We start from the raw sequence: 12655 nt of genomic DNA, 5'->3' as shown, positions 1-12655 counted from the left end.
GATCAATCATTTTCAACTTTAGTCTGATAAGGGTATAATTTAAAATTTATACGATCAAAGTTGTTCAATGGTTAAACAAATAAAAAAAAATCTAATGGATGAGAATGGACTAATCACTTTTCAAAATATTGAGAATGGAGTAGCAGATGTTCATTTATTTGGTGTGTAGTCAAATTTATCATATATTAAATTGTGATTATTAAATAATAAATAGATCTCTTATATATATATATGTGTGTGTGTGTGTACATACGTATGTAGGTGTAGATGAATATGTATCAATACAAATTTAAAAATAAGTTATTAAAAAAAAGTCAAATTAAGTAATGGACTTAAGTGTAAAAACTTAAAATAATATGGAGTTAATGTCAAATATTGAAACTTTGTCACTTTAAACGTGCAACCAAATAGTAAGGAATGTGGAGTGAATAACCCTTTAAATCGATCTAAGTCATTAAACTATTTTTTTATTAAATCTAGGAAAATGAAAAACAATGGGGTATGGTGCCAAAAGGGCACCATAGCTGAATCCTATAAATAGAGGGTGTATTTGACAATATATTACATTGCATTGCATTAAAACACTGTTTTAATGTTAACCATGTTTGATTATGATTTCTAGATGCATTGCATTAAAAAGGTGGCTAATGCAATGAAAGTGGCATAAAATAAACTCATGCAGGAGGGTGGGCTTTAGGCAGTATTTCATAAAATATTGTTTATATTTTATATATAATCATCTAACTTTTTTATTCAATAAATTATAATAAATTTAAATAGCAATTTATATTTAAATAAAAATTAATTCAAATAATAATATTAAAATATTAATAAACCTAAGTATTTAATAAATAAATTATAATACATTGTTTTATTTTAATTACAAAAAAATCATTTTAATTATTTTACTTTAAATATATAAAAAGTATTTTAATTTTATTTAATATTTATTGTTGAGTGAAATACTAAATTTAAATGAAACAATTATATTCGATATTAATGATTAAAAATAAATATAATTTAATATTATTTTGTTTTATAATATAATATGATGTATTTTATATTATATAATCATATGATGTTATATTTTTACAATATAATATTAAGTTATATTATCTTATGATAAGAAATGTATAGAAATAAAGTAAATTATAATATAATATCAATAATAATATTATAATAATATAACATAATAAAATAACATTTTATTATTTAGTAATAGTATGCATTTTTGTATTATAAAAATTAATATATAAAGGTAATTATTTAATAATAATTTAAAAACTAATAACAAAACCTAAGATATCAATTAATTTCAATAATATTAATTTATTTTTTAATATTAATATAAAATCATATCCTTTTATATAATAAAGTCCATACTATACTAGGCATTATTACTTAATCCAATATACTTGATATAATGTAGTGCAATACATTGTGCCAAACGTACCCACCCATAAATAATTATCAGAAATTATCAATTTAATATTTTATACAATGCAGGCATTCCCACTAGATTATTTTCAGCTAATTAATACATTATGATTCACAATTTTTAGTCATTTTAGCAAAGGTGGTCACCGAGGATGCTTTTTTTCTTTTGGTTTAAAAACGCTTACTCTCTAAACCTAAAAGTTCTTACTTCTTAAATGAAGTAATTGAGAAAAAAAAAATGCACATATCACAACTGAACAAGGCGTAGAATAAATTTTCCTCACTTTTTATTATATTGTAATTAACATGCACAGTACATAGAAACGTTTATTTGATTTCCTCACAGCTACGGAGAAAATGAATTCTTATTCCAAAGTTTGTGATCAACTCTCAATTTTGAATTGTAATAGGGCATGGTTCACACTGACAGAGCCCGTCTACGCATCGGCCAACATTGCATGGGCACTTAGCACAGTCATCGCTAACAGTGCATGGTATCGGCCCTACATCCTGCTTGGCCTCATTCGTCATTTCCTTTGCTTCGGTTCCATGTCCTAAACCTGAACATTACATTACATTTACTTATGAGTGACTCCCTTTTTAATAAGAGGCCCGATATAATAAGAATTGTACTAAAAAAAAAAAAAACAGAAAAATATAAAATTAACACACATAATTTGAGTGCGTGTTTTTCTTAGCTTTTAATTTTGGTCCTTCAATAAAGTAAGAGATTATCACTTGCTGTAAATTTTCACTTTTTAAATATACAATGTTTGCATCATGAATTTGGAAACATAAATACAATGCTGTATTACATGCCCCTAAATCACAAAAATATGTGAATAAAGAGAATCTTACATGAAGCAGTAGCGATAAGGACCAGCAAGAAGGTTAATCTGAGCACGGCTTTCTCCATATATATATTGTCTTGAGAGATAAATTCAGCTATGAACTAATGTAATGTAATTGTAAATATCTTTTGTGCAATGAAGTTTAGGACATGGGGGGGGGGGGGGGGGGGGGTTCATTTTTTAGGGGAAAACCCCCCCATACCCAAGGTGAAAAAAATTTTTTTTTAAAAAAAAAAGGAAAGTATCCAATGTGTTCATTCCTGTTAATATAGATATGGTGATGTTATTTAGATACTTACATAAAATTGATAACCAATTTAAGGAGAAAACATTGAAATCATCCATATATACTTTGCATTTCTTTGTTGTTAGTTTCCTTTTTCATCATGACCCATTTTTGTTTGAGTAGTAATAGACATTTCAAATATTTTAATCTGAATTTCATTGCAAATGGTGTATCATTCATTAAGTAGTTGATGGTTCTTGTAAAATTTAAGTGAATTAATTGTATTATCTCACTAACTAATTGATAAATACCACATCATTTGTGAAAATTTTTTAAGATACAAAATTTAAGATGTATAGCACAACTCATTTTTGCCTAGCCAATTCTTTGATTACTAAACTTGGATTTGCTAGTGATAAATCCAATTTCATCCAAAAGATATGTATGGTGATTTTATGGTGGATTACATTCCATATTCGTACCCAATCTGAAAAACCATAGGATGCATAAATTATATTTCCTCAACTTTATTTCCTTTTTTGTTTTTCAGTCTTTATTTGATTAATGATTAAAAATTAAAATCACCCTCGGAAGCCATCGTCTCAGTAGGGATGGCAATGGGGCAGATATGGGTTGGATCTACTCTGCTCCAAATCCAAATCCATAATAAAAATTAAGATCCGTATCTACTCCAGATCCGTTATGAATCCATATTTTTCGCTCCATATCCAGATCCAAAAAAGAAATAAATATCTATATCTGCTCCAAATCCGAAAAAAAATTAAAATCCAAATCTGCTCTAGATCCGTCATGAATTCTAAAATTCCGTAATAAAAAAGTAATAATTTTTTAGATTGAAAATTGAAGGCTAAAATGTATTGATAACAAATAAATTATATAATTTTTCTCAAAAATATAATAAATATTGTAGCTTATACTTCTACACCAAAACAACAAATAAGAAAGATAATAAAATATCATTCAGAAGTAATTGCAGGAGTAAGATCAATCTAATATTTTATTGTCTCATTCATCATTCTAGTATCCACGATACACCTACCCTCATTCCTACAACATTAGATAATGACATATAAATTAAATATGATTTATATTCAGTCTTTTATTATTTTTATTATGACCATATTTGACTAAATATATGAATAACTATATTTCTTAAAAATTATTTGGCTAATATGATAAAATAAATTACCAGGTTATATTACTTGGATTGCAATTTGAATATTGCATGTCCATGCTTTGAGGCTGACTGACTTTTAAATTTACAAAACTAACCTTTAAGTTTTAAGAGTTTAAATTCATGGTAAATACTACTAATATGCTATGAATAAAATTTATTATCATTATCATTCCACAATTATTAAGAAACTTTTAAAATAAAATTAAATTAAAAGATGAGTGGATATGGATATGAATTTAGATATTAAGATAGATCCATATCTGCTCCAGATCCGTCTTAGATCCGCACATCGATATCCAAATCCGATCCAAATTCATTTTAAACCGATCCAAATCCGATTGGATTGGATTTGGATCACATGGATCTTGGATCAAATCCAATCCATTGCCATCCCTACGTAGGGATGGCAAAATCCTCCACGGGTTTGGGGCCCCATGGAGCTCCACCCCAAATGGGGAAAATTTTGAATAATTTTTGGGGAATGGGGTGGGGAGTGGGGGGAAAATAATCCCTAAATTCTTAATGGGGTGGGGTTTGGTTTTGTACTCCCCATCCCACCCCCACCCCAATCCCCATTAAATATAAATATGTTTTTAATTCTTATTTAATAATTTTTATTTTATCAATTATAATGTCAATTAATAATTTTTTTTAAATTTTTTATGCAATATAAACAAGATATGAATGAAAGAAAATCCTATAATATTTTTCAACTCTGAAACATTGTTATATTTTCTTTTCTCTTTTAAGGTGCTACGCTCTTTAAATATTTTTCACTTTTAATATCATTTTAAGATATTGTTTCAAACTTTTAGATATTTTTTTAAAAGAATTTAAATACTTTATAATATGATGATGATTTTATTTTAGGTCTCTAATTTTTAACTTACTAAAATAATGTATTTATACATATTATAAAATAGATAAATGGGGAATGGGGTGGGGATGGGGAAATCATTCCCCACATGGGGATTCTCCATCCCCACCCCACTAAATTTATTGGGGAATGGGGTGGGGAATGGAGGCAAAAATTTCTAACGGGGTGGGGAATGGGGTAGGCCTCCCCACCCCCACCCCACCCCATTGCCATCCCTATCCCTATGTCTCAGTAGTGATAATAATAATAATAATAATAATAATAAAAATAATAAAAATTAAAAAAATAAAAAAAAATAATTATTTTTTAAGTCATATTTAGAATTTACAAACATGAAAGCTCCATTACTGATGATATTTGCCAAAAAAAAAAAATTACCTTAAAAAATTTGCCAAAAATCAATGACAAGCAAGGGTTTGGCTTTCCGTAAAAGTGTGCATCCAGGCGAAAACTAATAAAGAAATATTATAAAATATATAACCATATATAATTCAGCAATGGTGGGACTAATTTATCTCCCACATCTTATTATATTAACATTGCACCATGCAAATTAGATCCATGGAAGCATCCGTGCAATCCCTCAGAGCTTTCGGGAAAGCGAAATCTTATTGAAAAGTTTCTCAACTTTCAGGTTTTGAGACTCAACAAAAAAGCCAATCGCACTGACAATTACAATAATAATCAACGCAAGTGCCGGTTTCCCAAAAATGACAAACCGGATTACAATCGTATGAGGTTACACATCTCAATCCCGGATCTTTCTCCTCCTTTGCCTCGGTTCCATATCCTAAACCTACATGTGCATTATATTTACATTTATGCTGTTAGCGACATAATCGAATTAAATTTCGGGGCAGAAAAGCAGTTTTTAAAGAAAAAAAGCGGTTTCAATTGTTTAGTCAAAAAGTCTTCAGAAAAAAAGAAATATATATGTATAGATATAAGATATAGATTCTTACATGAAGCAGTAGCAATCAGGACTACTACCAGGAAAATTAGCTTGAGCAAAGCTTTCTTCATTGTCCTGATTAAGGGATAAATTTAGTAATTAATGAACTATTGTAATTGTAAATCTGTTTCACGTAATGGAGTTTTAGAACACACACACAAACATATATATATGGCGCAATTTGTAGGGGAATGTGATGGATTTGAGAGGTTTTAAAACTTTATTTGATGATTTAGTATTGGAGTTACATTCTTAAAATTAAATACACATGTACGATAAACCCCTTGGTGGTTACAATTTCTTGAAAATTTCCATTAATCCTTTAATAAAATAAATTAAATGCAATAGGAGGTACAAAGTAATCAAAATTTGAGTTGTGATTTCAATTGAGTATTTTGGTTACTTAAGACGTATGAGTCTATGACTACTATTATAAAAGCATTAGGAACCACTCAATTACTGTAATACAGTGGTTATGGTGGAGGTACTGTACTAATGATGACTGTCAGATTGTAGCAGTAAATACATATTTAATATTTATCTCTATGATCGTATGGTCATCAGTAGTGCTCCATCGTAGAGCATTTCCAACATAGACGGACCCTTACTGTAAATTACTTTCCCTCGGTAGAGGGATAGTTGACTTTCTTCAAAATAACAGATCTTGTAGATACTAATGGGTCTAGATACGGTGGAGATATTCTACCATAAAACACTCACTCCTCCATAATTACATGATCAAAGTTATAACATATTTTTTTTACTATTTATCACTTTGATCGTGTGGTTATAAAGGAGTGCTCCATGGTGGAACATCTCCAACATAACTATTGCCGATACTAATTTAAGTTTTTATCACTTTTATATGATTTTATATTCATTCTTTCAAAAGAAGTTAGGATCATAGGGGGTGTTTAAAGTTTAAATTGATTTTTTTACCCTATTTCTTTAGGATTTAAATTGAACTTGAATGGGTGACTACGTATAGAATGATATTTTTTAGGGGGGGGGGGGGGGGGTGGGATGGGGGGTGTGGGGGTGGGGGTTGGTGAGGGAAGGAGTCCAGCGTGAGGAAAATAGAAGATAGATAGCCAAATTCTCGAGAAGAGGGATTATATCAAAACCATCCAAGCAAAATACACCACAAAGTTTTCGCTTTCTTATTCAAGGTAACAGTCTCATCAAGTCACTCTCAAGCATATGGAATAAACTTTATTCAAATCATATAATGTACTTATTAATATGAAAGAAGACCGATGACGCCTGCAAAGACAAATAAATTATTAATTAACGATTAATAATCATTATAGTTCAAAAGCACATATGTACATCGATCTATCTAAAATCAAAAGTCAACATCACGCACAAAAAATTATTGGGAACATTAGAAGCACATCTCAAACAAAGTGAAAGAAAGGGTACTTGAAGAGGAGCTCAACTCGTGAAAATTAATCAACCCTGATTTTATTCGATTCTTATTAGATAAAAATCTATATGATCCTCCAATTTATCTAAATTATAAATATGTAAATGTCATATTTATTTTTTTTAGTATATAAATATAAGTGCTACCTTATTCGTTTTTATAAATAAAAAAAAACATTTTAGATATATTTATTTGACATTTATATTCTTGTAAAAAAAGGATTAGATTTTATAATTTAGGAAATAACTATATTTCATAGAGACTTTTTTAGAATATAATATTCACTTTTTATTCAGACTTTTTCACATTCAGATAAAAACCACAAAATTTTATATTTTTCTTATTTAGTTGTAAATGTCGAAAAATAAGACATAATTTATAAAAAAAATTAATAAACTTGTGAAATTAATAAACTTGTGAAATTAATAAAATTTCAAACTTTAAACATTTAATGGACAAGCCCTTATTCTAGTTTATACTTACCGCAAGCTATTCTTTCGCCAGCATGTCCTGTGGATTTGCTGTCGTTATGGCCACCTGGCATGGAAGAACATTTGTAATATGATATCCAAATTGAAGACTAAACTGTGGATTTTTTATTTAAAAGGATAAGGATTTCAGACTAAGATAGCATTTGTTTTTTTCTTTTTGTTTGAAATCTGAATGGATTTAAATTTGTCTGAGGTTTGAATAGGTTTAAATACATACATACATATATATATATATATATAATATGTTTATTTTTCTTTTTCTGATATCTGAATGTAAATGTTTAGTTTTTTATTTTAAAATAAAACATCTGAAATATGATGTTTTGACATATATAACCTCATCACTATTTATAATACTTATATTTTATTCATCAAACACATGACAAGTTATAAACAAATTATGTGATTAGTAAAAGAAATTTGATAATGTTTACTTGAACAAAGCATGAAAAATAAAATGTATATCTAACACATGTAATTTTTTTACATTAATATAGGATACTTATAATGCTATTTTCTAGTATATTATATTAGTATTTTTCTTGTTAATTACATAAGCCAATCAAAAGTTGTTTAATTGTTTGAATTAAAAATAATATATTAAATAAAATTATAAATCTATTATAAAAATAGTAAATATAAATACAAAGAGATGGACCTATATATTTTAAGACACACTCACCTAAAGTTCTTTTATATTAAAATTCTCATTCACAAAAAATAGAAAAAAAAAGACTAATAGTTGAATACACGCAAATAATGAAAAAGGGGGTAAATAAAAAAAATAAAAGAATAATTTATATAATAGAAAATAAATTTATTATATATATATATAAATAAGGGTATTAATAAGAGAGAACATTAAAGTTTCATTAAAGTCAGAATATTTAATTTTTTCTATTCAGACCTAAATATTTTATAATCAGACACTAATGATAGAAAATAAGTAAGTTAAAAATGAAAAATATCTAAAAATTAGTAAAATTTAGACTTAAGATAAAAAAGAAACAATTCCTAACTTGAAGAACGAATCTATACTAAGGAATTGATTGGGATTCATGGAGGATCCATGTTGGACAATTTCTTATTGTTGGTTTAGTGCTAAGAACAAGCTCAATCCTGATCTGATTCCAAAACTTTTAACGCTGTTTGATGATCGAATAACTCTTAGTGCATGTATTGCGTGCGCTTAGCCCACTATACTGTACGAATTGAAGTGGTTAACTAATAAATCAAATTGTGTGTATGTAATCTTACCCCTGCCAAAGTCATCTTGATCTTTGTGTATCACGATAGCCCTTCCAATAATGGAATCTGGCCCTGTAAGACGAATCTGCATATGTATAAATTAAAACAGTGAAGAGCCGAACTTCTCTGGAGTCGGGTCCACGACTAAATACAAAGGAGATGAAACATTACCTTATTGTCTAAAAAATGGCTCAAATAAGCATTACCTTAACCAAATCGATAAATATTACATTCCATAAAATAAGTAATTAATAGAATGAATACTACTATAACTGAAACGGTCAACACGAATACATACCATAAACATCACCAAAGAGATTTCCTAAATCGCCAACATGACGATGCTCGTCTTCTTTGCCACCATGTGACATGTTATGAGGATTAAAATGACTCCCTAAATGAAGACATTGGAATGGTGAAAACTAATGGACTGAATTAAAAATTTATCAATACCTATGTATGATTTACAATTAAGTACTTTTTTTAAAAAAAATTTCAAAATAAAACCAAAATCCTGGTTCCAACACTGATAAACAGGTTTACGAATCCCCGATTCCTCCTCAATTTATATGTTATGGTCATACCAGCTGAATTGCATTCGTGTCTTGTGTCCCCGGCGGCGTGAACATGAAATCCGTGATGACCAGGCGGAAGGCCGTGGAGGTATCCATTTAAAATTGTTGGACCTGGACAAGAGAAAATGATAATAATAATAATAATAACAACAACACGAACAAATAAACAAAAAAGAAAACGCGCAATAAGTTTCAGAACTAACTAATTAATTAGTGATTAAGTTACCATGATCTCCATCCTGAGAAAAAAAGATGCTTCCCTTGGGACCCCCCTCTCTGCCAGTAATAACGGCAATTGCATTCACCTTATTGTCATGTGGTCTGAGCAATACAAATATATATTGGAGGAACAGTGGAAAGGAAAAATATAAATCAGACAGATTATTTCTCCCCCAAATCTTGAGTAGGAATTTATATCTATCTATTGTTGTGCGCGGAATGCGGAATCAAGCGCACTAAATAATTATAGAAAAATAAAATACACAAGAATTACGTGGTTCGGTAATGAAACCTACATCCACGGGAGCAAGAGAAAAATAATTGTATTATTAACAATTATTTGAGTACAAATTTGAGTAAAGAAATCTCACTTTCCCTGAACCCAAATACACCCAGTACTCTCACACACACTCTCCAATTGCTCACACTCTCAGAACTCTAAAAAGTTTAAAAACTAATAAGCTTAACAAATTTTTGGGATGCTTTACAAATGAAGAATGCATCTCTATTTATAGCAAAAAACGTTGCACTATTGCACCATCCGCTTTGCAATTTGTCAATTCTCCTATCTGTCAATTTGACAAATTTTGCTAACCTTTCTCATTTTTTTTCATTTGGTGAAGGATTGTCAAAAGCCAAATATTTTACAGCTTACAATTTGGTGCCGACTTTGAAAAACAAAAGCAATGCATGTGGCTCACTCTTCTTTTTCAACCAAAACTCTTTGACTTTTCAATAATTCTCCACCTCGGCGAAGATTTGTCTAAATCTGAGCCGACTACCAACCAACCATCATCCCCAAAGTGGCTGCATCTCTGTGACTGCCTACGTACCCAAAATTTGGGATCAAGCCAACCGTAGTTCAAAATTCCCGAAGGACATAACTTAACACAATCGAAGGATTTGAATTAGTTTCAAGCAATGTTGAAACTTAACTCTAGAAAATACCGTCGTCAACATATCTGATGGATTATCTTTGGTATCGATCTTTCTCAACAACACAACACCGCTCTCGATAATCTCTCTCTTATAATGATATTTCACATCTATGTGCTTCGTCCGAGCGTGATATGTTTGATTCTTCGCAAGGAATATCGCACTTTGATTATCACAGAAGACCGCAATGTTCTCCTGAATTACTCCTAAATCATCTAACAAGGCTTTCAACCAGATAGCTTCTTTTACAGCTTCAGTTGCTGCCATATACTCTGCTTCCGTAGTGGACAGAGCAATTGTCGATTGTAAAATTGACCTCCAGCTAACCAGACCTCCACCCAATGTGAATATGTAGCCCGTTGTTGATCTTCGCTTGTCAAGGTTTCCAGCGAAATCAGAATCACAATACCCAACACATTGTTGACCACAATCCTTCTTGAATAATAACCCAACATCAAATGTCCCATACAGATATCGGAGAATCCACTTTACCGTAAGTCATTGATTTTTACCCGGATTGTGCATGTATCTATTAATCATGCTCACTGCTTGAGATATATCGGGCCTTGTGCAAACCACAGCATACATAAGACTACCCACATCACTAGCATATGGAACACGAGCCATGTAATCACGCTCCTCTTGAGATCTAAGACATGAAGAAGAACTTAATTTGAAATGAGGAGCTAAAGGTGTACATACCGATTTAGTTTTGTCATCCATGCCGAATCTTTCTAGCACTTTCTTCAAATAAGACTCTTGAGTCAACCATACGCTCCCATTCTTCTTGTCTCTACGAATCTCCATCCCAAGTATTCTCTGTGCATCACCCAAATCTTTCATCTCGAACTCAGAAGCCAGCTGCTTCTTTAATCTTTCGATCTCATCTCTATTCTTCGAAGTTATAAGCATATCGTCGACATAGAGTAACAAATAGATGAAAGCTTCATCTAGTAGTCTTCTAAAGTAAACACAATGATCGTGTTCACTTCTGGTGATTTTCTGCCCTTGTATAAATTGATCAAATCTTTTGTACCACTGCCTTGGCGATTGCTTCAGTCCGAACAAATATTTAATCAACCTACACACATGATTCTCCTTTCCAGCAACTCTGAAACCACAAGGCTGAATCATATATATTTCTTGCTTCATATCTCCATGTAAGAACGCCGTCTTAACATCCAATTGAGCCAACTCTAACTCATATTCTGCAACTAAGGCAAGTAGGATACGAATGGAAGTATGTTTTACAACTGGAGAGAAAACTTCATTGTAGTCAATACCTTCCTTTTGAGCAAAACCTTTTGCCACGAGCCTTGTCTTGTATCGAGGAGTTGTTTGATTCGCAGATCATTGCCTTTTGGTGTAGACCCATTTATTGCCAATAGCTCTTTTCCGCTTTGGTAACTTTACAAGTTCCCAAGTCTGGTTTTGATGGAGAGATTTCATCTCTTCCTCCATGACTAACGTCCACGGATCACTTTCACTGCTGCGTAATGCTATACCGAAAGTGTTGGGGATGTCATCATCAATAACTGGAAGTGCATAGGCTACCACCATATCTTTAGTAAGCCATCCGAGTTTCTTTATCTCTCTTCTTGGCCTCATTGTTGCTATAAAATCATCATTATCTACATCATCAATTGTTTCTTCATTTTGTGGGACATAAAAAGAAACAACATCTTCTTCAACTCTAGGTGTCACCTCCATAGTTGAACCCTTCTTTGATGTAGAACTAACTGGTACATATGGAGTTGCATTAAACTCCACCCGCTGCAATACCTCTTTGGTTTTGTTCTCCACCTGCTGAGAACTTGAAGCTTTCATCATTGAAGCTTCATCAAATGTGACATCTCTGCTACACACAAATTTTTTGTCTTCGAGATCCCAAAGCTTGAAGCCCTTTACTCCACATTTGAATCCCACAAAGATAGTTTTTTTAGCACGAGGATCCAGTTTACCATCTTTGACATGATAATAAGCTGGACACCCGAATATATGAAGGGAATCATAGTCTTGTGCATGCTTTCCAGACCAAATTTCCATAGGAGTTTAACCTCCAATTTCAGCAGAAGGCAACCGGTTTACCAAGTGACTTGCGTAGCTCACAGCTTCAGCCCAAAACTTTTTATCTAAACCAGCATTGGATAACATACACCGTACCTTCTCCAGTAAAGTACGATTCATACGCTCAGCCACACCGTTCTATTGCGGAGTAT

The 12655-nt window shown here is 31.0% G+C and overlaps 1 protein-coding gene and 1 long non-coding RNA gene across 2 annotated transcripts; both read right to left on the bottom strand.

Annotated features, from left to right (window-relative positions):
* Window positions 1–1702: 1702 nt before the first annotated feature.
* On the bottom strand, window positions 1703–2398 carry LOC112097649. The gene is made up of 2 exons (XR_002905114.1): window positions 2296–2398; window positions 1703–1997 (listed from the first exon to the last, which is right to left on the bottom strand). It is a non-coding gene; the product is annotated as an uncharacterized LOC112097649 (long non-coding RNA).
* Window positions 2399–6678: 4280 nt separating this feature from the next.
* LOC112098324 (superoxide dismutase [Cu-Zn] 1-like) lies at window positions 6679–9620 on the bottom strand. The gene is made up of 7 exons (XM_024184380.1): window positions 9508–9620; window positions 9291–9392; window positions 9005–9100; window positions 8878–8912; window positions 8716–8791; window positions 7451–7504; window positions 6679–6804 (listed from the first exon to the last, which is right to left on the bottom strand). Exons 3-7 carry the CDS (start codon window positions 9075–9077, stop codon window positions 6779–6781), a joined length of 264 nt encoding a protein of 87 aa, XP_024040148.1. The 5' UTR covers window positions 9078–9100; window positions 9291–9392; window positions 9508–9620; the 3' UTR covers window positions 6679–6778.
* Window positions 9621–12655: the final 3035 nt, after the last annotated feature.

The sequence above is a fragment of the Citrus clementina genome, unplaced genomic scaffold, assembly GCF_000493195.1.
Source record: "Citrus clementina cultivar Clemenules unplaced genomic scaffold, Citrus_clementina_v1.0 scaffold_5, whole genome shotgun sequence".
NCBI lineage: Eukaryota > Viridiplantae > Streptophyta > Magnoliopsida > Sapindales > Rutaceae > Citrus > Citrus x clementina.
This window is presented reverse-complemented; position numbering and strand designations above follow the sequence as displayed.

Coding starts and splice junctions, on each gene's coding strand:
- LOC112098324 (XM_024184380.1), bottom strand. CDS start 9,077: ATGTCACATGGTGGCAAAGAAGACGAGCATCGTCATGTTGGCGATTTA. Junction 8,792..8,877: donor GCCATTTTTTAGACAATAAG/GTAATGTTTCAT, acceptor ATACATATGCAG/ATTCGTCTTACAGGGCCAGA. Junction 7,505..8,715: donor TCAAGATGACTTTGGCAGGG/GTAAGATTACAT, acceptor CTTCCATGCCAG/GTGGCCATAACGACAGCAAA.